The sequence below is a fragment of the Moschus berezovskii genome, chromosome 6 (assembly GCF_049115385.1).
Source record: "Moschus berezovskii isolate FMDL1 chromosome 6, NW_MosBer_1.0, whole genome shotgun sequence".
NCBI classification, from domain to species: Eukaryota; Metazoa; Chordata; class Mammalia; order Artiodactyla; family Moschidae; genus Moschus; species Moschus berezovskii.
Window position 1 is genome coordinate 81,789,092 of NC_142465.1, and position 27,788 is coordinate 81,816,879.

At 38.6% G+C, this 27,788-nt stretch overlaps 1 protein-coding gene across 8 annotated transcripts in view; it reads right to left on the reverse strand.

Moving 5' to 3' along the window:
- Nucleotides 1-27,788, reverse strand: part of FGD4 (FYVE, RhoGEF and PH domain containing 4) — a 240,138-nt gene that overhangs the window by 35,496 nt on the left and 176,854 nt on the right. For all 8 annotated transcript variants that reach the window (XM_088837234.1, XM_088837228.1, XM_088837232.1 and 5 more), the window contains exons 4-7: nt 26,493-27,000; nt 8,829-8,918; nt 5,212-5,357; nt 4,680-4,836 (exon numbers count right to left, since the gene is read on the reverse strand). In XM_088837234.1, the coding sequence (XP_088693360.1) occupies nt 4,680-4,836; nt 5,212-5,357; nt 8,829-8,918; nt 26,493-27,000 (901 nt within the window). The remainder of the gene's footprint in view (nt 1-4,679; nt 4,837-5,211; nt 5,358-8,828; nt 8,919-26,492; nt 27,001-27,788) is intronic.

Consider the following 27,788-nt stretch of genomic DNA (forward strand, 5'->3'; position numbering starts at 1 on the left):
CAAACCATTCAATATCACAGTAATCCAAGTCTAGGTCACGACCACTAATGTTGAAGAAGCTGAAGTCAAACAGTTCTACAAGACCTTCTAGAACTAACACCAAAAAAAGATGTCCTTTTCATTATAGGGGACTGGAATGCAAAAGTAGGGAATCAAGAGATATTTGGAGGCAAATTTGGCCTTGGAGTACAGAATGAAGCAGGGCAAAGGCTCATAGAGTTCTGCCAAGAGAACACACTGGTCATAGCAAACACCCTCTTCCAACAACACAAGAGACAATTCTACACATGGACATCACCAAATGGCCAACACCGAAATCAGATTATATTCCTTGCAGCCAAAGATGGAAAAGCTTTATACAGCCAGCAAAAACAAGACTGGGAGCTGATTGTGGCTCAGATCATGAACTCCTTATTGCCAAATTCAGACTTAAATTGAAGAAAGTAGAGAAAATTACTAGACCATTCAGGTATAACCTAAAGCAAATCACTTACGATTATACAGTGGAAGTGAGAAACAGATTCAAGGGATTAGATCTGATAGACAGTGGCTGGAGAACTATGGACTGAGCTTCATGACATTGTACAGGAGACAGGAATTGAGACCACCCCCAAGAAAAAGAAATGCAAAAAAGCAAAATGGTTATCTGAGGAGGCCTTACAAACGGCTGTGAAAAGAAGAGAAGGGAAAAGCAAAGGAGTAAAGGAAAGATCTTTTTTGTACAGTTCTTCTGTGTATTCTTGCCACCTCTTCTTAATATTTGCTGCTTGTCTTAGGTCGTTACCATTTCTGTCCTTTATTGTGCCCATCTTTGTATGAAATGTTCCACTGATATCTCTGATTTTCTTGGAGAGATTGCTAGTCTTTCCCATTCTATTGTTTTCCTCTATTTCTTTGCACTGATCTCTGAGGAAGCCTTTCTTATCTCTCCTTGCTATTCTTTGGAACTCTGCGTTCAAATGGGTATATCTTTCTTTTTCTCCTTTGCTTTTCCCTTCTCTTCTTTTCACAGCCCAGATAATCATAATTATGTTCACTCACCTAGAGACAGGCAACCTAGAATGAGAAGTCAAATGGGCCTTAGGAAGTATCACTATAAACAAAGGTAGTGGAGGTGATGGAATTCCAGTTGAGCTATTTCAAATCCTGAAAGATGATGCTGTGAAAGTGCTGCACTCAATATGCCAGCAAATTTGGAAAACTCAGCACTGGCCAGAGGACTGGAAAAGGTCAGTTTTCATTCCAATCCCAAAGAAAGGCAATGCCAAAGAATGTTCAAACTACCACACAATCGCACGCATCTCAACACTAGTAAAGTGATGCTTAAAATTCTCCAATTCAGGCTTCAGCAATATGTAAACCATGAACTTCCAGTTGTTCAAGCAGGATTTAGAAAAGGCAGAGGAACCAAAGATCAAATTGGCAACATCTGCTGGATCATCAAAAAAGCAAGAGAGTTCCAAAAAAATATCTATTTCTGCTTTATTGCCTACATCAAAGCCTTTGACTGTGTGGATCACAATAAACTGTGGAAAATTCTTTAAGAAATGGGAATACCAGACCACCTGACCTGCCTCTTCAGAAAGCTGTATGCAGGTCAGGAAGCAATAGTTAGAACTGGACATGGAACAACAGATTGGTTCCAAGTTTGGAAAGGAGTATGTCAAGGCTGTATACTGCCACCCGGCTTATTTATCTTATATGTAGAGAACATCTTGAGAAATCTTGGGCTGGATGAAACACAAGCTAGAATTAAGACTGCCAGGAGAAGTATCAGTCACCTCAGATATGCAGATGACACCACCCTTATGGCAGAATGTGAATAACTAACAGTAGAGCCTCTTGGTCAAAGTGAAACAGGACAGTGAAAAAATTGGCTTAAAACTCAACATTCAGAAAACTAAGATCATGGCATCTGGTCCCATCGCTTCAGGGCAAATAGATGGGGAAACAATGGAAACAGTGAAAGACTTTATTTTATTGGGCTCCAAAATCACTGCAGATGGTGACTGCAGCCATGGAATTAAAAGCTGCTTACTTCTTGGGAGAAAAGTTATGACCAACCTAGACAGCATATTAAAAAGCAGAGACATTACTTTGCCAACCAAGGTCCGTCTAGTAAAGGCTATGGTTTTTCCACAGTCATGTATGGACGTAAGAGTTGGACTATAAAGAAAGCTGAGTGCTGAAGAATTGATGCTTTTGAACTGTGGTATTAGAGAAGATTCTTGAGAGTCCCTTGGACAGCAAGGAGATCCAACCAATCCATCCTAAAGAAAATCAACCCAGAATATTCATTGGAAGGACTGATGCTGAAGCTGAAACTCCAATACTCTGGCCACCTGATGGGAAGAACTGACTCACTGGAAAAAACCGTGATGCTGGGAAAGATTGAAGGCAGGAGGAGAAGGCCACGACAGAGGATGAGATGGCTGGATGGCATTACGACTCAACGGACATGAGTTTTGAGTAAGCTCTGGGAGTCGGTGATGGAAAAGGAAGTCTGGCGTGCTGTAGTCCACGCAGTTGCAAAGAGGCAGACACGACTGAGCAACTGAATTGATCTGAACTGATTCTGATATTTCATTGTTAGTGTAAAGAAGTGGAACAGATTTTTGCATGTTAATCTTGTATTCTTCTATGTTGTTGAATATGTTTATCAGTCCTAGTAGTTTCTGTGTGGAGTATTTATAGAGTTTTTTATATATAATATCATGTCATATGCTTACAATGACAATTTTACCTCTTTTCTTCCAATTTGGATAACTTTTCTTTTTCTTCTCTGATTGCTGTGGCTAAGACTTCCATTATTATGTTGAAGAGAAGTGCTGAGAGTGGGTATCACTGTCTTGTTCCAGATTTTAGCAGGAAGGTTTTCAAGTTTTTCCCTGTTAAGTATTATTCTGGTTGGGGCTTGTCATAAATAACTTTTATGTTGAGATATGTTCCCTCAAAGGGCTTCCCTGATAGCTCACTTGGTAAAGAATCTGCCTACAATGCAGGAGATGCTGGTTTGATTCCTGGGCTGGGAAGATTTGCTGGAGAAGGGATAGGCTACCCACAGTATAACGGCCTGGAGAATCCCATGGACTATATAGTTCATGGGGTAGCAGAGTCAGACACACCTGAGCAACTTTCACTTTCACTTCATGTTCCCTCAGTACCCATTTTGGTAAGAGTTTGTATCATGAATGGATGCTGATTTTATCCAATGCTTTTTTTGCATCTTTTGAGATTATCATGTGGTTTCTGTCTTTCCTTTTCTTGATATTGTATACCACATTGATTTGTATATCAGTTCAGTTCAGTCGCTCAGTCGTGTCCGACTCTTTGCAACCCCATGACTTGTATATAGATACTTTTAATATTCTAACTTCTTTAAGACATAAAATTATACAAAACAGTAATCATATCACTGTATTAATGGGTTTTAAACACAGGTAAAAAATATCCATGTAGCACAAAAGAAGCCAGTCAAGAATACTCACCCAGATAATCTTAGATGATCTAAGAAATCCTTTTCAATATTTAAACTTAAGCAAAGAAATTATCAACAGTCTTGACTAGAGAATCAAATAGAAAGTATTATGGTATTATTAAAATGTATTATCCAGGTTTGATGAAATTTTAAGCCACATATATGAAATGACCAATTGCCCCACCCCCAAGAAACAAAACAGAATATAGTTGATCCTTGCATATGGGTTTGTACTGTGCACGTCCACTTATACACACATTGCTATTGTTTTTTTTCCCCCAGTAAATATGTACTCAGTTCAGTTCAGTTGCTCAGTCGTGTCCGACTCTTTGCGACCCCATGAATCACAGCACGCCAGGCCTCCCTGTCCATCACCAACTCCCAGAGTTCACTCAAACCCATGTCCATCGAGTCGGTGATGCCATCCAGCCATCTCATTCTCTGTCGTCCCCTTCTTCTCCCGCCCCCAATCCCTCCCAGCATCAGAGTCTTTTCCAGTGAGTCAACTCTTCGCATGAGGTGGACAAAGTATTGGAGCTTCAGCTTTAGCATCAGTCCTTCCAATGAACACACAGGACTGATCTCCTTTAGAATGGACTGGTTGGATCTCCTTGCAGTCCAAGTGACTCTCAAGAGTCTTCTCCAGCACCACAGTTCAACAGCATCAATTCTTCGGCGATTGGCTTTCTTCACAGTCCAACTCTTACTACAGTACTACATAATCCATGGTTGGTTGAATCCATGGATGCATAACCATGTATATGAAGGACTGGCCATGAAACTATACTGGGATTTTCAAACAGTGGGGGATCAGCGATCCTAACCCCTGTGTTGTCCAAGGGTCAACTGTAATTATGTTTCCAAAATGTCATGGTTTATAGCATTCTTTATATTCATTCCAACATCTCAACCTCTGACAGCAAGCAAGAGACACACAGAGCTGGATGGAAACTTACTTTGTAAATTTTTGTGGACCCTGATAAAGCCAGAGTCTCCTTGCCTTAAAAATAAATGGAGAATTTACTGTTCACTATATAGCATTTGCTCAATAAATATTTTAACTTAGCAGAGATGATTTTTGCATAATTTAGAGTAGAATGGAATTTGGCTAGGCGTCTCAATCTAAAATTTAGATCTAGAAAACCTTATGATTTGTACAGAAAAGTTAATTTATAGCCTTGAACAAAAGAGTTCTATTTACCTGAATTTCTTCAACTACTGATTTGAACTGGGGAATACGCTCTGTCATGTTTTTAACCAATTCCATTGCGTTATCAAATCCCTTCACATATTCTCCATACATCTTAAGGAATGGTGCCAATTTCTGAAGGATGTCACCAATTCTAGGGGTAGTTTCCCTGTATAAAATATAGAAGCAAGTTATTAAGATTTCTTATAGAATGAGTGAATTAAGAGGACTCCAAATGAAGTAATCATTTTTTAAATACACATCCTGTGCTGTTATCAGATCCACTTTGCTGTGAAACTGACAGAATGAAAAAATCACTTTTTAAAAGAGTTAGGAATGACACAGTAAAGAGATGCTATGGAATTCTGACGTACCAGATAATCCCTAATATCTTGTTTTCACTAATCAAACAATAGCTTGGAAAGAAGAGATAAAATGTTTTACACTGAAGCCAAAAAATGTACTACAAGGTCTTTCATCTTTAACATAAAAATTTTGCATAAATGTTGCCTTCGATATATTATTTGTTATCTACTCCTCTTACCATTCTTGCATTCTTTTCTCCAGCTCTGGCAACAGGAATTTACTATGGAAGGCATTTATTGATGAAATATTAGAAAAGATTTTATTCACCAGCTCTGCTGAAAATGAACCTCGATTTGCTTCTTCCAATAGTTTGCAATAAAATACCTGAATAAGAGAATAAAGCAAATATTACTTCAAATTTATTGGTTAGCATGTGCTAAGGCACACAGTGAGCTCTTAATAGCTTTTTGCTGAATAAATGTAAAAGTTCATGATTCAAGAAATCAATCACTTTTGAAATGTAGGAATGAGCATATGCATTGATAGAGAAAAACCAGGAATTAGGAAACTAATTCTAACCTAGGCTGTGCCTCTATCTACAGGATATCAATCTTTTCTGTTCCAGAGAAATTTCCAATTGAGGCTAATGGTGAAACAGGAGGGAAAGGGGCCGGGAACAACTTCTGAAAGAATGACATAGCCCAAGAACACAGCATAAACCAATTAGAATCAAATGGGTCCAAGATGACAGACAAGCCACCTTCAACTAGACTTTGATCCTCAATCAGCAAGCTAAATGACACACTCAAGAGGCGCCACGACAGTTCCAAGGCACTATCAAAAGACCAAAAACTGAGTGGTGGCCAAGTTCCTGGAAATTTCCACCCCTTCCCCAAAATAGTTGGAATAATCCTTCCACTCATTAGCCTATGAAATTACCCAGCCCATAAACACTGATTCTGCCGCATTCTGGGGCCACTGCACTCGCCTTCTGTGATGGCCCACACTCTGTCTGTGGAGCGTGCTTCTCTCTGAATACATCCACTTTTTATTTATCACTTTGTCTCTCACTGAATTCTTTCTGTGATGAGACATCAAGGACCTGAGCTTCATTACTGTGGGTTTTGACTGAATACCAAGTCCCAGCCATGTGGGTTAGAATTCTAAGCAGGGTTTTGGCCAGGCTCGAGTCCTGGAACATGGGTTGAAGCTTGAATCTGAGAAAAATGGTTTCAATAGGATTTACCTTTCCTATCCATAGGCAGAGTTAAGAGATGTGGAAAATGATATATATGCACAATAACTGTATTTTCCACTCCTCTTTATATTTTGAATGACTTTTATGTATTACATGTTGCCTTTTATTATAATTTATTGGCATAAATCTCATCTTCCCTATTTAAACTGTACACTCCTTGGGGACAGAGAACACTGTGAATTAGATCTCATAGCACGACACGCACTTAATAAGTTAAAACTCAGAAATGAGGATAAAAAAACTTCTCTTGTACATAATTACAGGTATTTTAAAGAGAGTAAAAATAGTTTTGCAGTCTTAGCTCTACTCCAGTAGGGCTAGTATACCTCTTAATTGCCATCCTGTTAAATGTAGGCAGAAGGAATTCTGTTCTTTCATAATGTCCAGATGGTTGTTTATTTTCTAAATTCACCTCTATTGCATTTTATTAGGAGGCAAAAAGAATACAAAATTATGTCCTTAGAGACTCCAATAGGATATTTTAGTAATTAAGACTCTAAATTCTAAAAGGTCAGCCAAAGTCACTAACAAGATAATATGGCTGGAAAAAAGAAAGAAAAAAAAGTGCAACCTGATAAGAGGAAAAAGCACATTTCCACTATAAGAATATCTAAAAGTTTCAGGTCTGTAATCTCCATGAGAACAGACATTACTTCAAAGGTACAAATCAACATAAGTTGATTGACTTATGGTGAAATTCCTTGAAAAGTGAGTATGTGAGTCACAAACTCATTACTTTGGAGAACACAAATCTTAATCAGGCTCACCCTAACAGGCAACGTAGCTTAGTCCAGGGACTCCTGATTAGGAGGCATGCCCAGGATGATCTGCTTCCACAAAGTTCCACTTTCCAATTGCCATAGTGGGACAAGCCTTCTGGCAAGTAACACTCAAACATAATACTCACTTTCTCTTCTAATAAGAGGAGTCTATGTCAGCAATCTACCAATTATCTTGATCTTTTATCAATGTAACAGGATTAAGAGGCCATTGTGTTGAACAGTTAAAACTTTCTTCGCAAATGTACACTTGAGATGATTCAAAAGCCTTTACCATGATAAAAGTACAAAATGTTATTCACATATTCAACAACTATTAATACCAGGCACTGTTTTTAAATTTTCGTGCAAGGCTGAACAAGTGAAATCTCAAATTTCCATCTGGCCCTATGACTGTAGGTAATTCCAATTGCTCTCAATGGCTGAACAGCAAGAGAGACAAGAATCAGTGATGTATTCACGCCAGCATCTGAATCTCCTATTTAGTAACATGGCATTTAGGATCGCAATAAAGGGTCAAGAAACAGAGTAGTGTTTAGGGTTGAAAGACACAGATAAAAGACACTCTGTGACCTGTAAGAGAAGCTTTCGGTCTGTTTTCTATGAATTATGAAACCTTTCAGTTCAGTTCAGTTCCAGTTGTGGATGAAACCTTTCAGTTCAGTTCAGTTCAGTCGCTCAGTCGTGTCCAACTCTCCGCGACCCCATGAATCACAGCACGCCAGGCCTCCCTGCCCATCACCAACTCCCGGAGTTCACTCAAACTCATGTCCACAGAGTCGGTGATGCCATCCAGCCATCTCATTCTCGGTCGTCCCCTTCTCCTCCCGCCCCCAACCTTTCCCAGCATCAGAGTCTTTTCCAGTGAGTCAACTCGTCGCATGAGGTGGCCAAAGTATTGCAGTTTCAGCTTTAGCATCAGTCCTTCCAATGAACACCCAGGATTGATCTCCTTTAGAATGGACTGGTTGGCTCTCCTTGCAGTCCAAGGGACTCTCAAGAGTCTTCTCCAACACCACAGTTCAAAAGCATCGATTCTTCGGCGGTCAGCCTTCTTCACAGTCCAACTCTCACATTTATACATGACCACGGGAAAAACCATAGCCTTGACTAGATGGACCTTGGTTGGCAAAGTAATGTCTCTGCTTTTTAATATACTATAAGGTTGGTCATAACTTTCCTTCCAAGGAGTAAGCGTCTTTTAATTTCATGGCTGCAATCAGCATCTGCAGTGATTTTGGAGCCCCCAAAAATAAAGTCTGACACTGTTTCCACTGTTTTTCCATCTATTTCCCATGAAGTGATGGGACCAGATGCCATGATCTTTGTTTTCTGAATGTTGAGCTTCAAGCCAACCTTTTCACTCTCCTCTTTCACTTTCATCAAGAGGCTTTTGAGTTCCTCTTCACTTTCTGCCATAAGGGTGGTGTCATCTGCATATCTGAGGTTATTGATATTTCTCCCAGCAATCTTGATTCCAGCTTGTGCTTCTTCCAGCCCAGAGTTCCTCATGATGTACTCTGCATATAAGTTAAATAAGCAAGGTGACAATATACAGCCTTGACGTACTCCTTTTCCTATTTGGAACCAGTCTGTTGTTCCATGTACAGTTCTGACTGTTGCTTCCTGACCTGCATACAGGTTACTCACCTTTACACCTTATTAATTCACCGACAAAGTTGAAGATGTTCGCGATTTCCTTGAGGAAGTAGCCAGAAACAGGCAAGCCCTTCTTGCAGTTTCTAAAACACTTTACTTACTAAGTTAAAGTGATGTATCATTACAAAAATAAAATAATTCTGAAAGAGAAAATATTACCTGATCTAAGAGATCAAGTCGGCTGACATAAGCTCTTTCTGTAAGCAAAAGTTCATTGGCTATTTTGTGAAGTTTCTGTTCATCAGTCTCCTAAAAATAGAATAGATATTCACATATTAGGAAAGAAAGCTTGGATGGTATTTCTAAAGTAATAAACATTATCAAATGGTTTCATCAAGTTTTCTTAGGCTTCTCACATACCCAATTTCTTTAAGTCATCAAGGAACATCCAACCAGAAATGAACAAAACTAGACATTAGCAATCTGCTAGATTCAACCTATGGCAACATGTTTAGGTTATGACATCTCTGATCTCTGTATCAATTAACAGTATCACCCATCTTTTCCCTGAAACATCTTTCATTTTTTTTTATTTACCAGGTGCTACACTTTCCTCATTTCTCCCCTACCTCTCTCAGGCTACTCTTTGCACATGCTTGTATCACTCTATTAGCTCTATGCACAGAACTTTTTAGCTTAAAAATTTTACACTTGATCTTAGCCAAAAGGCCAAGAAGCGATAGCTTAAAAATTTTAATTATAGAAAATTTCAATCTTATATAAAACTAGAGAAAACAGTAAAGCAAATTCCCATGTGTCCATCATTAAGATCCAACATCAACTCATTGTTAATCTTTCATCTATGCTCCCACCCATCTTCCCTCTACCTATATTATTTTTAATTAATTTCCTCAGTTTATGTCTACTCAACTCTTAAATCAGAGAAGGCAATGGCAAGCCACTCCAGTACTCTTGCCTAGAAAATCACATGGATGGAGAAGCCTGGTAGGCTGCAGTCCCTGGGGTCGCTAAGGGTCGGACACGACTGAGCGACTTCACTTTCACTTTTCACTTTCACACATTGGAGAAGGAAATGGCAACCCACTCCAGTGTTCTTGCCTGGAGAATCCCAGGGAAGGGGGAGCCTGGTGGGCTGCCGTCTATGGGGTCACACACAGTCGGACATGACTGAAGTGACTAAGCAGCAGCAGCAGCAGCAGCAACTCTTAAATATCTTTGTATAACCTTACTAGTGCCATGAGGATGGGAACTGTCTCCCCCTGTTAACTGATCCATCTCATGCATCTACTACAGTGCTTCAATAAAACACTGGCACCCAACGAAACATCACTGAGTGAATTATGAACAGCAGTCGCTCATGCCTAAATACTGCTGGACATTTATTACTGCTGCGACATGTTGTGAATCGAAGACCAAAATTACCTTTTCTGTAAGATCTCCATTTTACCAAACTCCTTGGACCTTACCAACCCAGCAGTGGTTCTATCCCTTTCTAGTTCAGTTCAGTTCAGTTGCTCAGTCGTGTCCGACTCTCCACAACCCCATGAATCACAGCACGCCAGGCCTCCCTGTCCATCACCAACTCCTAGAGTTCACTCAAACCCATATCCATCGAGTCGGTGATGCCATCCAGCCATCTCACTCTCTGTCATCCCCTTCTCCTCCCACCCCGAATCCTTCCCAGCATCAGAGTCTTTTCCAGTGAGTCATCTCGTCGCATGAGGTGGCCAAAGTATTGGAGTTTCAGCTTTAGCATCAGTCCTTCCAATGAACACCCAGGATCGATCTCCTCTAGAATGGACTGGTTGGATCTCCTTGCAGTCCAAGGGACTCTCAAGAGTCTTCTCCAACACCACAGTTCAAAAGCATCAATTCTTAGTTGACGTAAATTACTTTAAGCTCAGTTCCCTATTACAAAATCCAGTCAGCCACCAATTCCTATTCATAATATTCTGTCGTTAGCATAATCTTTTAAGTTCTCATCACTAGTACCCTGTTTGCTAGGCCAATCAACAGTTGTCCAATTATCTGATTCCATTATTTTGGTGGCTCTAACCCACCTTGAATACTACTGTAAAAGGAATCTTTCTAAAACTCTGCTCTGCTCACCTAAGTCTAATTTTAATAGGAAAGGGAAAAAAAGTCTCCAATAGTCCTCTTCTCACTAACAGGATAAAATCTAGGTTCTGTGTACCATTCAGAGTTGTTTCTATCTAGTTAACTTTTCTGAAATACTCTTTTCATTCTAGGAGAGTATGAATATAATGAGTTTAGTAAAAACTTTAGTACCAAAGCAGACCAAAGTATACTTTAAGCCAGTGTCTAATTTTTGTAAAGGCTACATTTTGAACTCTGTATAAAATGCTATGAAGTTGTGTAAATATTTCATGGTATTAAACATATATGACATCTACTTTATGCTTTATATGCAATATATATTTTAATGTGGAAAGTTATCATGCTGCTTCTTATATTACCACTGAATTGAGATATTTCTATGTGAGTCTTTAGGATAAAGTAACATAATGTTATTTAAATAATTTGTGGTCTCAGAAACACTGAAATAAGAACTACATAGCAATCAAATTTCACAATCAGTCAAGATTTTGGTTTAACTTAATAAATTCAGAGTGAAGTACTAGCATTGTTGCTTGCCCGCCTGGCATCCCTCCCTTCCCCTTATCTCTTAATGGTATCCAGATTTGGTTGATGTGTCTATTCCAGTACCATGTAATCTTTCCTTTGCAGAAACTGACCTTATCCACAGATGAAAAGGAAGCCCTGAATGATGTTGCTATCAATGGTATACAGCAATTGGTTTAGGAGCCAATGTGACACGAGACAATATGCAATGGCAGCTTTTGAAAAGAAGGCTCCCTACCCTTAAGGAAGAAACAAAGAAAAAGAGACCTGTTTGCTGCTCCATGTAGATGAGGGCATGTGCAGGCTTAAGTGCCAAAGAGCAGTCATCTCACAACCACAGAAATGAAGCCAATAAACTTCCTTATTATTTAAGGAGGTCGAGAAAAACATCTACTTCTGCTTTATTGACTATGCCAAAACCTTTGACTGTGTGGATCATAACCAACTGTGGAAAATTCTTAAAAACATGGGAATATCAGACCGCCTGACCTGCCTCCTGGGAAATCTGTATGCAGGTCAAGAAAAGCAACAGTTAGAACTGGACATGAACAACGGACTGGTTTCAAACTGGGAAGGAGTATGTCAAGGCTGTATATTGTTACCCTGCTTATTTAACTTACAAGCAGAGTACATCATGAGAAATGCCAGGCTGGATGAAGCACAAGCTCGAATCACGACTGCCAGGAGAAATATCAATAACTTCAGATATGCAGATGACACCACCCTTATGGCAGAAAGCAAAGAGGAACTAAAGAGTCTCTTGATGAAAATGAAACAGGAGAGTGAAAAAGCTGGCTTAGAAGTCAACATTCATTGCTTCTTGGCTTTTTGGCTAAGATCAAGTGTAGAACTCAACATTAAAAAAACCAAGATCATGGCAAATAGATGGGGAAACAATGGAAACAGTGACAGACTTTATTTTCTTGGAGTCCAAAATCACTGAAGATAGTGACTGCAACCATTAAAAGACACTTGCTCCTTGGAAGAAAAGCTGTGACAACATATTAAAAAGCAGACATTACTTTGCCAACAAAGGTCCATCTAGTCAAAGCTATGGTTTTTCCAGTAGTCATGTACGGATGTGACAGCTGCACTATAAAGAAAGTCGAAGAATTGATGTTTTTGAACTGTGGTGTTGGAGAAGACTCTTGAGAGTCCCTTGGAGAGCAAGGAGATCCACCCAGTCCATCCTAAAGGAAATCAGTCCTGAATATTCACTGGAAGGACTGATGCTGAAGCTCTAATACTCTGGCCACCTGATGGGAAGAACTGATTCATTTGAAAAGACCCTGATGCTGGGAAAGATTGAAGGCAGGAGGAGAAGGAGATAACAGAGGATGAGATGGTTAGATGGCATCACTGACTCAATGGACATGAGTTTGAACAAGCTCTGGGAGTTGGTGATGGATAGGGAAGCCTGGTGTGCAGCAGTCCATGAGGTCACAAAGAGTTGGACACAACTGAGTGACTGAACTGACTGACTGATGAGTAGTATTGCTGTTACTGGTAGTATCCTGATCAAAATAAAAAACTTAAAATACTAAAAAACATATGCAGTATATTCCATGAAACTGATAAACTTTCAAGGAACTTTTAGATGATCACTATTTATAGAGAAGAAAATAAAATACCTAATGAACTAACAATGTGACTTACAAAGCTATAAGTAAGTATAATAAGTAAATACATAAGAAATCTACTGACATTTCAGAATAAGTTATATCTTCTTTCACAAACAGGAAATAGTGACCTGCACGAACACTACAGCTATTTGTTTCAGGTTTTAAGACAGATTTACTGGGATAAAATTACAAATAGTAAAATTCACCCTTTTGGTGAATAGTTCACTTTCACTTTTTCTAGGAGTTTTGGCAAATGCTTACAATCATGTTACTACCACCACAATCAAAATAGGTAATATTTCTATCAAAATTCTTCTTAGGTATCTGTAGTCAATCACATTCCTCTTCTGCCACTAACTCCTAGTGATGCTGATCTGGTTTGTTCCAGAAAGACATGTAAATGGAATAACACAGTATGTATGTATCTTTTGCGTCTTGCTTCTTTCACTTATCAAAAAGCATCTGAGATACATCCAAGTTGTTATTAGTATTAGCAGTTCATTCTTTTCCAGCCCTTCATTTTATTCTTACAGTGGTGATATCTTTTTGACCCACCATATTTCTTTTCTATCTTCTAATGCTAAGATTTCTAACAAAAATCTTTAAAGAAAACAATCCAGCAGAATTTGTGCCATGAAAAAATAATACGTCTCATGAGTCAGAGAATTCACTAAACAACAGATTATACTGTCTACTACTGTTTTGTGATGAGGTCACCCCTGAGGAAGCAGAAGAGGAAGTGGAATAGGAAGCTCATAAGAAAAGTCTTTTGCTGACTGCAAATTATACTTTAGCTGATTGTGGCAAATTATGGGTATCCTGGTCATATTTTGCAAAATCCAAGGGAATGCCAGCAGTTATTTGTAAAAACTATACTCCTTCCACACAGATGGTCTTCGAACATTAGGTCCTTGACCTTGCCAAAGCCAACACAAAGATAAGCAAAAGTAAACATGCTGACAAATGGTCATATATAAGGTTTGTGAAAAGTTACAAGGGATTTTATGGTGAAAGTGAGGACATCATAGAGTTATGGAGACTTTTTTAGGTTAATCACAACAATAATGTTGATAATATCACCATAATAAGAATAGCTAACAATTATTCACTTATTGATTGTTATGTGTGGGTTTCCCTGGAAGATGGTAAAGTATCTGCCCACAATATGGGAGACCCAGGTTTGATACCTGGGTTGGGAAGATCCCCTGGAATAGGAAATGGGCCAGACTGTTACAAGCATTTTACACACACTGACTGGTCCTTAGAACAAGTGTATAAAATGGGTGCCAATATTATTCCTATTTTATATGTAGTATACATATACAACAAAATTCTAGAGCTTAAAAAAAAAAAACAAGACTCAAAGAGGCCAGGAAACTCGCCCAAGGTTACACAGTTAGGACTAAATCAGATTTTATTTATATAGCAGAGTATGTGATTTTGAGTAACCATTAGTAAATAGTTGGCTTTCACTCTAATCTTCTTTGCAACAAAAACTGAGACTACTACTTGCCTACAAGACTAATAAAATACCAGCTATCCATTTAAAAATGGAATGAACATTTTAATTTATATGCTCATTATTTTTCCAACATAAATTTTACTTAAAGCAAACTTTTAAGCATTTTAGTAATAATTATCGGTATAAAAAATTCAGTCACATTTGATGTAATAATATGATGGCTTCCAAATTTTAAAGAATTGGTTTAGTTTCTGAAACTTGCTCACATTTCAGAAACATATATACTTTAGTACATTTAGGGAGAAGTATATGATCTCTCTGTATCCACAGGACTCTATTACTCTATCAGACTTATGCTTAAATAATGAACCCAGGAGTTTTAGAACTGTTGGTACATTGGGGCTGTAGCCTGATATTTTTTAAAATAGTCTTTTACTAAGAAGTCATTTAGTTTTGTAATTCTTGGGAAAACAATATGGTTACACAATACTGACTGGATGAGTAATCTCATTTGGTTCTTTTGGAACTGAATACACAGGCCTGATTTTACAAAATAAGTATAAATATGCTATTTGAAAAGTATCTTACTTTTGATATACCTATATAAAGGGATTTTTTTTTCTTTTTTTACTTGTAAACATATACTGTATTAAAAGCTGATTTTCAGAGTATTTCCTTGAACAAAAATACACCAGAGTATAACTAAACTATCAGAACTGAAAAAGTAAGACATACTCCCCTTACAATAAAAGACTACACAATTTATTTTGCCCTACTTCTCTCTGCTTAATACATTCCTAGGCTATTATTGTGTACCTTTAAACCTCCAATAATCTTTTCACAGAGACCTGCTCCTTTTCACTAGGGTTAGGGTCAGCCTAGTTATTAGTCAATGTACCCGCTGGCACACTGCAGTATCAATTCTATCTCCTTTGCAGATGTCACCAACTCCTGCAGCTCTTTTCAGACCTTTTGGCATGACTCTTCCATATGGCAGGAACTGGGACAAAGAGCAGCTCACAGAGTTCATTCACTGGATAGGCTGAAAATGCTTGTGTGGAGCCAGCAATTCACTCTTCTGAATATTAGTGCCATACTCCCTGCCACATGCTTCAAAAACTACCAAGAAAGGGAGTAGATATTTTGAAAAGAATTTTGGAAATGCCAATGAGCAACTGTTTCCTGAAAGATTCCTTAAGTGTAGAATCTTAAATTATTTAAAAATGAATCAGATATTGACATTATGCTTTATAATTCTTAATAAATATTCTCAGTCACTTTGTTTTAAGCAGTTTTTTCCTAAACACACTGAATCAAAACTACTAAAAGTTCTTATAGCCTTCTTCATATATATATTTATAACATACTCAATATGCTATATATAAAACTACATATATAAATTATCGGGTTTTATAGAATGGATGTTTCTTGCTCGTGGGGAATTTCTATCCAAATCTGTCGTCAGTTAATTACAGTCTTCAATTTAGCAATAAGGAGTTCATGATAGGAGCTAGTAACTGACTGAAGGGAAGTGAAAGTCGCTCAGTTGTGTCCATCTCTTTGCGAACCCAGTTCTCCTGCATTGCAGGCAGATTCTTTACCAGCTGAGCCACAAGGGAAGCCCCATAAGTGACTGAGTTAAATTCAGGTCAGGTTTGTGAAAACAAAGTTCTTATTCTGCTGCCACCTTATACATAAGAGAACTCCCCCTGGATCTAGGGAGGAAGAAAATGAGAAGGTATGGGAATTAAACACAGATTTTGTATTCTAATAAGATCATATAATAATGCCATAAGTAAGGTCACATGGTCTCAGGGAAGATTTGCAATCAGGAAGAAATGTATCACTAGGTACACAATATAAGAAAAAGAGAACCACCACTGTAACATTCAGGCATTATTCCTTCCGCTGCCTCATAATATAGTCTCACAAGCATAAATAGTCTGTTACTTTAACATGATCCTTCAGGAAGTTCTGGGAGCAAAATTCAAGCCTAACTGTGACCAGCACCAATATTTTCCCAGTCTACATCCTCCACACTGTTTATCAAATTCGAAAGTAAGAGCTTTAAACTTGAAGGTTTAAATTACATCTTTTTGATAAAGGTTACAGAGGAGAGAGGAACAGAGCCTGAACCGAGGAGGACAATTTGCTTACCTGCATAAGATCAGACTGGAAATGGCAACAAGAGAGGAAAACTTTGTTCTTCTTATACACAATTTAATATACATTAGACTAAAGTGTCTTTTGGGTTTAGCAGAAATTAAGTCAAGAAAATATATACTCAGAATCAATCACTAAATTATCTTATCCCAAGCCAAGGAAGAATATCAAAGTAATTAGGTCACATAATATTTCTGATGACAGTAAAGCCTTGTACACATTAGTGTTTTACATGGTAATAATCTATGGTGTTCAGGCAGGATAAACAAACAAAACAAAAAAAAAGAAGTTAATAGGCAAGAGGCATGCAAACTTATCTGTGTACCTCAGTTTAAAGAAGAACTAAGAGTGAGGTGCGGGATCTTCAGCAGGCACAATATGCTGAATGTCTATCAAGGGACATCTCAGATCATGAGTCTATTCATCTAGATTTATAAATGAGGAAACGGGATTTGTATTTTTTGTTTTATTTAACAATTATACAGCTCACATTGTTTCAAGGCACTGTTCTCTATACTTACAACTATTAAAAGATTTACCCCTTGTAAAAATGTTATGAAGTAGGTAATATTACCTCCATTTTATAGATGAAGCAACCTGAGGTATACAGAGGTTTAAGGTGACCTGCTCAAGGTCACATAACTGGTAAATAGCTGAGCTGGAATTCAAACTGAGAAAGTCTGGTTCTTGAGCCTGTCTTCCTGTTGCTCTGTTTTGCTTTTGTTTTTTTAAGCCACATACAACAACCACTGTTTTTTCAAGTTCTGATCTTTCTATTTCTCTCACACCCACACTAAACTGAATCTTTGTGCACACTGTGGCCTTCAAGCACCTGACTTTCCCAAATCTCCTGGTTCATATTAACATTCTGTTAAACCCAATCCCTGATTCTGTTGTTCCGCTGCTCTTCGCTCTGCTGCATGGCCAATCCCACTTCAAATTTGCTTTCTCTTTCTTCAGTTCCAGGCCACTCAGCAAGCTAGAGAGACTGCTGACTGGTCCCACCATCTTGGATCTGAGTCCTCAGAGTCTTGGTCAGAAGGCACCACAAAAGCTAATTTCTCCAATGTCTTCAAACTCAAAGTCCCATTCTTTGAAGATACTCCACTGGCCTTTATGGCAGGGGGTCCCCAACTCCCGGTCTACAGACTGCTGCTGGTCCATGGCCTGTTAGGAACCAGGCTGCACAGTAGGAGATGAGCGCCAGGTGAAATCTAAATCACCTAACCCTGCCCCTGCCCATGGAAAAACTGTCTTCCATGAAATCGGTCCCTGGTACCAAAAAGGTTGGGGTTCAAACTGACACACCCAGCACAAAGCCTGTATGGGCTGTTTCTCAGAACCTCACTCACTCACTTGGTGAGCTTCAGACTGCCTGACTTCTCCATTTCTGCTAACAACAGGTAATTCATCCTCTCAGCCATGCTCCAAACCTTGGCTCTATCTTTGAGCTCTCCTTTCCCCTTTACCTCATGATACCTTAAATAATGGTCATTTATCTTAATCAGCTCAACGGCTAGTTTCCTCTTTGAATTTACTGCAGTGCCTTGCACATGGTTTATGTGCAATATAGATTCACTGTATTTAATCTCAATTCCCAGATTTACTGAGCTATTAGCTATAATGTCCCAGCAAAGGCCTAGGTCTCCAGGTTAACTCCTAATTGCACATTTTAAATGATGACAGTCCTTGCAAGTTCATCAATTCCAGCCCCTCATCCTCTGCCCTCTGAAGCCAGTGATTCTCATAACAGAATCCTTCTTTCTCCTCTTGGAAACATCACTATGTTCTCGTTTTGATTACGCTTGTGCTCTTCAGGGCTCAGTGCCTGGCTTTCTTCCGGTTCCCACACATTCTATTTCGGCAATATTAATCACTTGCTTACATACATCCTCTTACATTCCTACCCTCCTTCCTGAGCTCCAGATCTTTACTTCACCTGCCTAATATCTTCCAGTGGATGTCCTGTAGGTGCCACAAGCTAAGTAGTATAAAAGAAGTTTAATGAACAGTTCTACTCCCTCCCCTCATTCCAAACACAATCACTTTCCTTCTTGTCTGTCATCTCAAAAAGCTTAGGAAACCAGGACCTGTAGAATTTAGTACTAATGAGCCCTGAGGTTACACAGCTAGGAAGTAATGGGGCTGGGATCTGAATTTATCTCTTTTAATTCTGAAGCTTTAGAATCCTAAAGCTTTAATTCTATAGCTTTCATTCTTAACCAATAATTCATAATGTCTCAAGAATATCCCATATTTGTTTTACATATCTTTACCTGAACTTTGCAACGAGTTGTTAGTTGCTCAGTGGTGTCCAACTCTTTGGGACCCATGGACTGTAGCCCCGCATGTTCCTCTATTCACAGAACTCACCAGGCAAGAATACTGGAATAGGTTGCCATTTCCTTCTCCAGGACACTGCAAAAGTCCTTTAAATTCATTATGTCTAAAGCCAATTAAATTTTTTTGCCTCCAAATATGTTGTTCTTTCTATTCCTTTGTAGTTCAGTAAATGGTACACCATTCTATCTGCCACTTCACTGGATGAAGCTACAGGGAATGAACATGACTCATTCCCTATATCCAGTCATGCAGTTCTCGGAAATCCCTCTTCCTTGTCCCTAACCCTCTGCTTCATCCAGGACCTTTTCCTTTCACACCTGGAATACAACAGTTGCTTACTAACCACATACCCTGCTCCATCTGTTTTTCCTTTCATCTGAGTCATTTTTCTAAAACCCACAGATGTACAATCATGTCACATCCATGCTTTAACTAAATGCCTCTTAGACCAGATACTATTAGGCTTATAGAAAGCTTGAAATAACATGGGAAAATACATATCCTACAAAACAGGATGCAGAATGACCATATATTAAGCTACTGAAATATGTTTTTTTTTAAATCAGCTGAGAAAAATAAGCTAGATATCAAAGCACTTTGACAAGTGCAAATAAGTTAGATATCAAAGCACTTTTCTCTAGGTGATAGAACTATGAGTGATTTTGTATTCTCAATGCTTTGCTGCATTTTCTTGATTTTCTACGAAGATTATTAATTTTTATTCAGACTTTAAAAAATTAAAAAAAAAAAATCTCCAGGGCTTTCGGGGGAAGAAAATACAACGTAGGCAAACAAACCCACTGCAATTTATCCTTAGCTTATACTTTCTCATTAAGCCTATCCTTCTATCCCAACACTTATTTCACTAGCCCTTCTGGCCTCTATTATGAGGCCAGAAAAATCCCTAGACATGGCAACTACCCTCCTGTTACTCTCAGCCCTGTGCTCAGCCTGAATGCACTCCTCTTCTCTACCTCCCTGTTCCCTTCTATTCTGGACCACTAGCACCTCCCACTGCTCCTTCAAGTCCAATTGTGCTAGCAGCTCCCCTCACCAGCTATCCTCCAGGCACAGCTATTTTCTCATAGTGTTTCCTAAGCCCTTATTGTTCCACATCGTGGTGATTTACTCATGTTTCTCTCCCCTCAGCAGACTGAGACTTTGTGGAAAGGGTCTGCCTTCTTCATTTCCGTCTCCAGGACCTAGAAAAGTAAGTCCTGAATACTGAATTTTTACAGTGAACAATAGTAGATATATGTTTTTTCAGGTATAGGCTCTCTGAAGTTCACTTTTTCTCATTTCTTTCTTAGAACTTTCCAACATACTAAACAGTCACCACAACGTAAAGAAGTTTCTGAGATTCCCATCAGTTCTAAATGAATAATGAAAAGCTATCCTCAAGACTTTTATGAATGATCCACATGGTTAGTGGGAAACTTTTCCATTATCCTACATGCCATTTTTAAATGCCTACACTTCAGTTGGAACCTTTATTATAATACTAGCAACAATGAAATATTGATTAGTAAAGGTAGATAATTGGTTTGTACTGCCTTTCACTTTCTTGGAATTAAAAGTTGATTTGGCAAGAGAAGAAATATAGAAGTAATTTACTACTTGTCTTCAAATCTAACAAGACCACAAAAGCTGTCTCTTTATATTTCAAGATGTGAACCAAAAGAAATTTAAAGTTTTATTGGGGAATGGGGGATAAATTGGGAGACTGGGGTTGACATATATACACTAAAACAGATAACTAACATAAACCTACAGTATGGCATAGGGAACTCTACTCAATACTTTTTAATGACCTAAATATGGGAACAGAATCAAAAGAAGAATAGATATATGGATACATATAACTGATTCACTTTGGGGCACAGCAGAGACCAACACAACATTGTAAATCAACTATACTCTAATAAAAATTAATTTAAAATAAAGCTTGATTATAAAAGAACTTGTAGTCCATAAAAAATGGATAACCTATGTAAGCATTATGTTTTAACTCTCAGAAAACTCTGATAACTCATATTACACTCTATAAATTAATCAACAATTTTAAGAGTTACAATTAAACTTAGAAGAAACTGAAGGAAAAATAGGAAAACGGAATTAACTTGGATTACACCACTGGTTTTCTGTTTGCAATTTACTTCTGAATGTGATTCTCTATCATTTTTCCCCCCTAGGAGATGATTTGGAGAAGGCAATGGCACCACACTCCAGTACTCTTGCCTGGAAAATCCCATGGATGGAGGAGCCTGGAAGGCTGCAGTCCATGGGGTCGCTGAGGGCTGGACCCAACTGAGCAACTTCACTTTCACTTTTCACTTTCATGCACTGGAGAAGGAAATGGCAACCCACTCCAGTGTTCTTGCCTGGAGAATCCCACGGACAGGGGAGCCTGCTGGGCTGCCGTCTATGGGGTCGCACAGAATTGGACATGACTGAAGTGACTTAGCAGCAGCAGCAGCAGCAGGAGATGATTATCTTAATTTTTGAGTATGTTAAAAAGTTATAAATCCTCAACGTTTATAAAAAAAAGTAGTAAAATTAAAAAACAGGAAATAAGCAGGAAATAAATATGTAAAAACTCGTGTTTATATAAATCTCCATATTCTGTATACCACCTTCATCTATTCCTCTACTTCATTACATAATTTCTTTCATCTTTGGTGGAAGAAAAGATTAATATTAGATCTGTTATTTATATGAACGTTAGTCTTAAAAAGTACACACCTTTACACTTATATTTGGCTTGCTGTATGAAATATTGTCACTCTGCTTATTTAACTTACATGCAGAGTACATCACGCAAAATGCTGGGTGGGAGGAAGCATAAGTGGGAATCAAGAATGCTGGGAGAAACATCAATCACATCAGATACGCAGATGACACCACCCTTATGGCAGAAAGCGAAGAAAAGCTAAAGATGCTCTTGATGAAAGTGAAAGAGGAGAGTGAAAAAGCTGGCTTAAAACTCAATATTCAAAAAAGGAAGATCATGGCATCCGGTCCCATCACTTGATGGCAAATAGATGGGGAAACAATGGAAACAGTGAGAGACTTTATTTTCTTGGGCTCCAAAATCACTGCAGATGGTGACTGCAGTCATGAAATTAAAAGACGCTTGCTCCTTGGAAGAAACACTATGACCAACCTAGACAGCAACTTAAAAAGTAGAGACATTACTTTATCAACAAAGGTCCATCTAATCAAAGCTATGGTTTTTCCATAGATTTGTCATGTGATGTGAGAGCTGGACTATAAAGAAAGTTAAGCACAGAAAAATTGATGCTTTTGAACTGTGGTGTTGGAGAAGACTTTTGAAAGTCCCTTGGACTGCAAGGAGATCCACCCAGTCCATCCTAAAGGAAATCAGTCCTGAATACTCATTGGAAGGACTGATGCTGAAGCTGAAAGTACAATACTTTGGCCACCTGATGTGAAGAACTAACTCATCGGGAAAGACCCTGATGCTGGGAAAGGTTGAAGGCAGGAGAAGGAGATGACAGAGGATGAGATGGTTGGATGGCATCAATGACTTGATGGATATGAGTTTGAGCAAGCTCCAGGAGTTGGTGATGGACAGGGAAGCCTGTCGTGCTGCAGACCATGGGTTTGCAAAGAGCTGGACATGACTGAGTGACTGAACTGAACTGACAAAATATAAAGGAAGGAAGTACTTTAAATAAATCTCAGAAAAAAATTACCAACCAACCTATTGAAATATAACTTGGATATTAAAAGACTCATGAAACCTGTGAAGAGAAATTTTCATTTGTGGCATAAATTGATGACTGCTGCATTCAACATAAGGCAGTTCTACTAAAGTTTACCCACTGAAGCCTACAAATATGAGAAAGTGTAAGTACTTTTAATGAAATTCATTCTAACTGATCCTGAGCTATTTATCTGAGCCTCCTAATATGGTTTAAACTATTTATGATAACCCAAATTTGTCATGCCAAACAGGAATTATAATACTGTTGTTATCCCCAATGCCTTCAAATACTCCTGCCCACGAGGGCACATGCATATACTCTAAAACAGTCCCTGACCCCTATCTTTCCTGTAACTTAGAGGCAAAGTATGTTAGTATGCTTAGTATGTTTTCTTATAATAAAACCTTTCTTTTAGTAGATTTCAATCTTGTACTCTGCTATAATACATGGTTAATCCTAATGAGATCAGTCCTCGGTGTTCATTGGAAGGACTGATGCTAAGGCTGAAATTTGGCCACCTCATGCGAAGAGTTGACTCACCAGAAAGACTCTGATGCTGGGAGGGATTGGGGGCAGGAGGAGAAGGGGACGACAGAGAATGAGATGGCTGGATGGCATCACCGACTCAATGGACATGAGTTTGAGTGAACTCCGGGAGTTGGTGATAGACAGGGAGGCCTGGCGTGCTGTGATTCATGGGGTCGCAAAGAGTCGGACACGACTGAGTGACTGAACTGAACTGAACTGAAAGACACTATTAAAACTTTGAGTTTGAAAGCTAAAGGTATCACAAGGTACTAAAATTTTCTTTTGACTCTGAGGTTTTTAAAAGAAATATATGCTTGCTTTGAGGTGTCTGTTTATATCTAGATTACTGGTGCAAAATGTTTAAACACTGGAAAAGTGTTGCTTTCCTAAGTATAGTAACTAGAGTCAACAGTTTCAATGAGGAAGGGATTATTTTTTACAAGATAAAAATAACAAGATTCTATATTCACCACTGAAAGTGATTGTTGATCAAAATACATCAATCAGTGAGAGCTACAGAAACTGAGACTCAGTTATTAATAATGATTGTCTAAGATATATTTTAATATATATCTACTTTCCTGAAACTTAAGAAGACTATTTTGATGTAAATCTCTACATCCAGTTATATAAAGACTGAAATAATTTTTTTTTCAGTTATCTGCACAGTGAAACTCAAAAACTCCATGATGTCTTAGAAGTTTATCACATTAGATAATCTTTAAGAAACAACTGACATTCTGGAAAGCTATGCTAACAAGAGAATATTCCTACATAGAATAGCACAGAATTATTCTATTATCATCACTAAAGAGAGCCTTAAGATCTGACTCAAAGAGGGGATAAGGTATAACTGATTCAATTTGTTGTACAGCAGACACGAACACTTCCCAGTTGTGCCTGTGGTAAGGAATGCATCTGCCAATGAAGGAGATGTGACACACGTGGGTTTGATCCCTGGGTCAGGAAGATGCCTGCCCTGGAGAAGGAAATGGCAACCCACCTCAGTATTCTTGCCTGGAGAATCTCACGGACAAAGGAGCCTGGTGGGCTACAGTCCATGGGGTTGCAGAGTCAGATATGACTGAAACAACTTCTCATTAGCATCAGGAACAAACACAACCTTGTAAAGCAACTATGTGCTTAGTTGCTCAGTCCTGTCTGACTCTTTGTGACCCCATGGGCTATAGCCTACCAGTCTCCTCTGTCCGTGGGGATTCTCCAGGCAAGAATACTGGAGTGGCTTGCCATGCCGTTCTCCAGGAAAGCAACGATACTTCAATTAAAAAAAAATTCCTGGTTCTAATTGTTTGGTCCACAATATACTACTAACCAAAAAATTTTTTAATTTTACTTTTAAAATTGTGGTAAAATACACTTAACATAAAATGTATCCTCCTAACACTGCTAACATTTATCTTTGCATTTTGGAACAAGGAAAGGCAGTGTAACAAGCACTAGAGCAACAAAGGAAAACACATTGTCACCATGTAGAAATTAAATCCTAACAGTCCTTTTTAGATGGGGGACTCAAGTAGTGTTTGGATCAATAGCTCTGAAGAGAAAATTTTTCTTCCTACATATAGCATGTGCCAACTATTGCTTAAATGCCCATTAGAAGAAAGACCAGATGTACATGTTTCACTAATGTAACAGGAAGCCCTATTAAGTCTTTCCCAAACCATGTAAGACACATCTGTGAAAATGTATACATAATAATACACAACAGGGGGAAAAAAAGTAGTATCCATCAACCACAGACATCACCAATTAAAACATTTCCCTTAATAAAAACAGTTCTTGCTGTTTTACTGATACTTGCTGGTGGCATCATCCCAATTGTAAAATGACATATATGAGTCTTGAGTTCTTTGGTTCGAAAATTCTCTTCCATTCAAAGTAATTTAAGCACAGAGACACTAAAATCTACTACTATACTGAGATGTAAAGAGAATCACTTTGTATGGTCCTGTTTCTTTAATGTTTCAGATATTGTTACCAAGGATGACTCACTTTCTCCCACCCACTTCCTTATTTAAACTTTCTTTGCTTCAGAGTCAGCATTTAAAATTAAACCTCTGGCCTTTTGCCTATTTGTGACATTTTTCAGGGTCACTGTGAATTGAACTATAAGACAGATTTTACTTTAAAGTTCTGAACACATCAATCAATCATTTTTACTCTAATATTTTAGTATCAGTCTTTTTGAATTTTTGCCTATGGTAGTGCCACTTAAGACAGTATCATAGAAAAATAATTCTAAACAGATTTAGGACTTGGATTTGTCACTTACAAATTTTCCTATAATTGTCCAATTTTCAATTCTCAACTATCCTACCCAGATTATTATTTATAATCAACAAGAGAGACTAGACAATGGAAACCTTTTTTCCTTGTCTTCAGAATTATAACAACTCTCCACTCCAGGGAACTCTATAATAATGCTTATATTGCATTTCTGATCCAAGAAATTCCAAATGGAATTGGAATTTCAAATTCTATATTTTCAATATGTAAAAGCCGTATTTATTGATCTTCCCAAAGCACTAAATTGACATGAATAAAGAATACAAATGCAGTGGGGTCTTGTTACTGAAGTTGTATAAAAGTTTCTGCCATAGTACAGGTAGGTTATGAATATTATTTCATCAGCAAATCAGTCCTTTATTAGCTTATAAATGCCATTTAGGTGGTTTATCAAACTGCTGCTCTGTTTAGAAAGGAAATGAACTTCTAGTTTGCACAGTCTCACCTCTCTTTAGTCTATCACTCATGGCTGCTGCATTCACTGACATTTACTGCAATTAGGCATTTACGCTTGTGACTTCTTGAATCAGGACACAACATCGGCCTGAGAGTCAAGGCACAAGATGTCTGGGCTTCTACTGTGAGTCTAGAACATCATTTAAGCTTCCCGGGACTATTTTTTCTTCTATAAATGAACTACTGAACTAAGATGATTTTCAGTATTAAATAATTTACTGTTACTCAGACCATACATACTGGGGATGCATCCCTATGTTTATTATTCAGTTCATTTCAGTTCAGTTCAGTAGCTCATATCCAACTGCCCATATATTTATGGGGAGCAATTTCTGATGTAAATATAAACACTATGTTTGTGGTTTTCCTATATCAAAGTCTTTACACTGTTCTGAATGTTGAAATCATAATAGAGAGATCAACAGAAATTATATAGAAGAAAAAGTGAAGTGTCTCCTCAGAGAGTAGGGGAAACATGCATCAGCAGCTAGAGCTTGAAAACTGCTGAACTGGTGGTGAAGATGATCAGACTTATTCATCACATAAGTGCTATAAAACAGAGTTTAAATTGTAGTGGAATAGTTAGTGCTTCCTCCTACTTATGCTTTACCTTCATCTCATGGTGCTGGGCCAGCTGTTCCAGTTCTAGGGGGCTTTCTTCACTTTCCCTCTCTTGTACCTTGGCTTCTGTGTCTGTCCTTTCCTCTTCCAGGGGGAGCACAGGGCTGGCACGTAAAGTCCTGTAGCTACTGTCAGAAACATCTTCATGACAGTTATTTGTTGTGGGTGATGCAGGGCCTGTGGTTGTTTCCTGTTTTTCTCCATTCACTAAGTCTGTATCGGGCAAGGGTTCAGAAGTTTGAATAGGAGTATCTGGGCTAAGAGTGGCCGCTTTGTCCTCCTCACATTCCGCCTGGTTTTGTGCAGCTACCATACCATTAGCCACACAAGTCTGTTCACCCTGAGATTGATCTGTACCATTTCCCTGCTTCTGTGGTGAGTGCTGGGAGAGGAGTTTCTGCTGAGGTGTGGCTGTCAATCCATGCCTTCCTGGGGTTCTAGGAGCATTTAGGTTCACAGCAGAATCTTTTTTCAAATCGCTGTAATTCGATAAAGCGCTAAAAGATAAAACACAAAGGAAGTATGAAAATGCTGTCACGGACAAGTTCCAGAATAAAAACAAATTTATTCCAGTTGTTTAGGGGTATTTAGTGAAGATATCCGGAGAAGGCAATGGCAAGCCACTCCAGTACTCTTGCCTAAAAAATCCCATGGACGGAGGAGCCTGGTAGGCTGCAGTCCGTGGGGTCGCTATGGGTCGGACACGACTGAGCGACTTCACTTTCACTTTTCACTTTCACACATTGGAGAAGGAAATGGCAACCCACTCCAGTGTTCTTGCCTGGAGAATCCCAGGGATGGGGGAGCCTGGTGGGCTTCCGTCTATGGGGTCACACAGAGTCGGACACGACTGAAGTGACTTAGCAGCAGCAGCAGTGAAGATATCTGTCCCCTCCCCTTGGTTTTAGAAACTTAGATAAAAAGTGGCAGAGTAGCTCTCAGTTGTTCAGGATGTTATCCACACTCAAATAAACATTTAAATAAAGATGATAAGCCTGAGCTTTACCTATAGGTTTGGAAACATTTCCTTGGGTTGTTTATTAACATAGCTAATTAGTGAAGACTGAGATGTGAGAAATAGATAATAAGGCCATCTTATCCCAAGATTTTTACTTTCTTAACATTTTAAAGACAAGTATAGTCAGCCCTCAATTTATGAACAGGTTAGAAACCAAAGATTATCTTTGGAAAGCAGACACATTTCTCAAAAACCTTACTGCACATGTTGCCACAGCATCCCAACTGGTCTATTTCCACAGAGATCCCCTCCAGTCCCAGGTAGGCC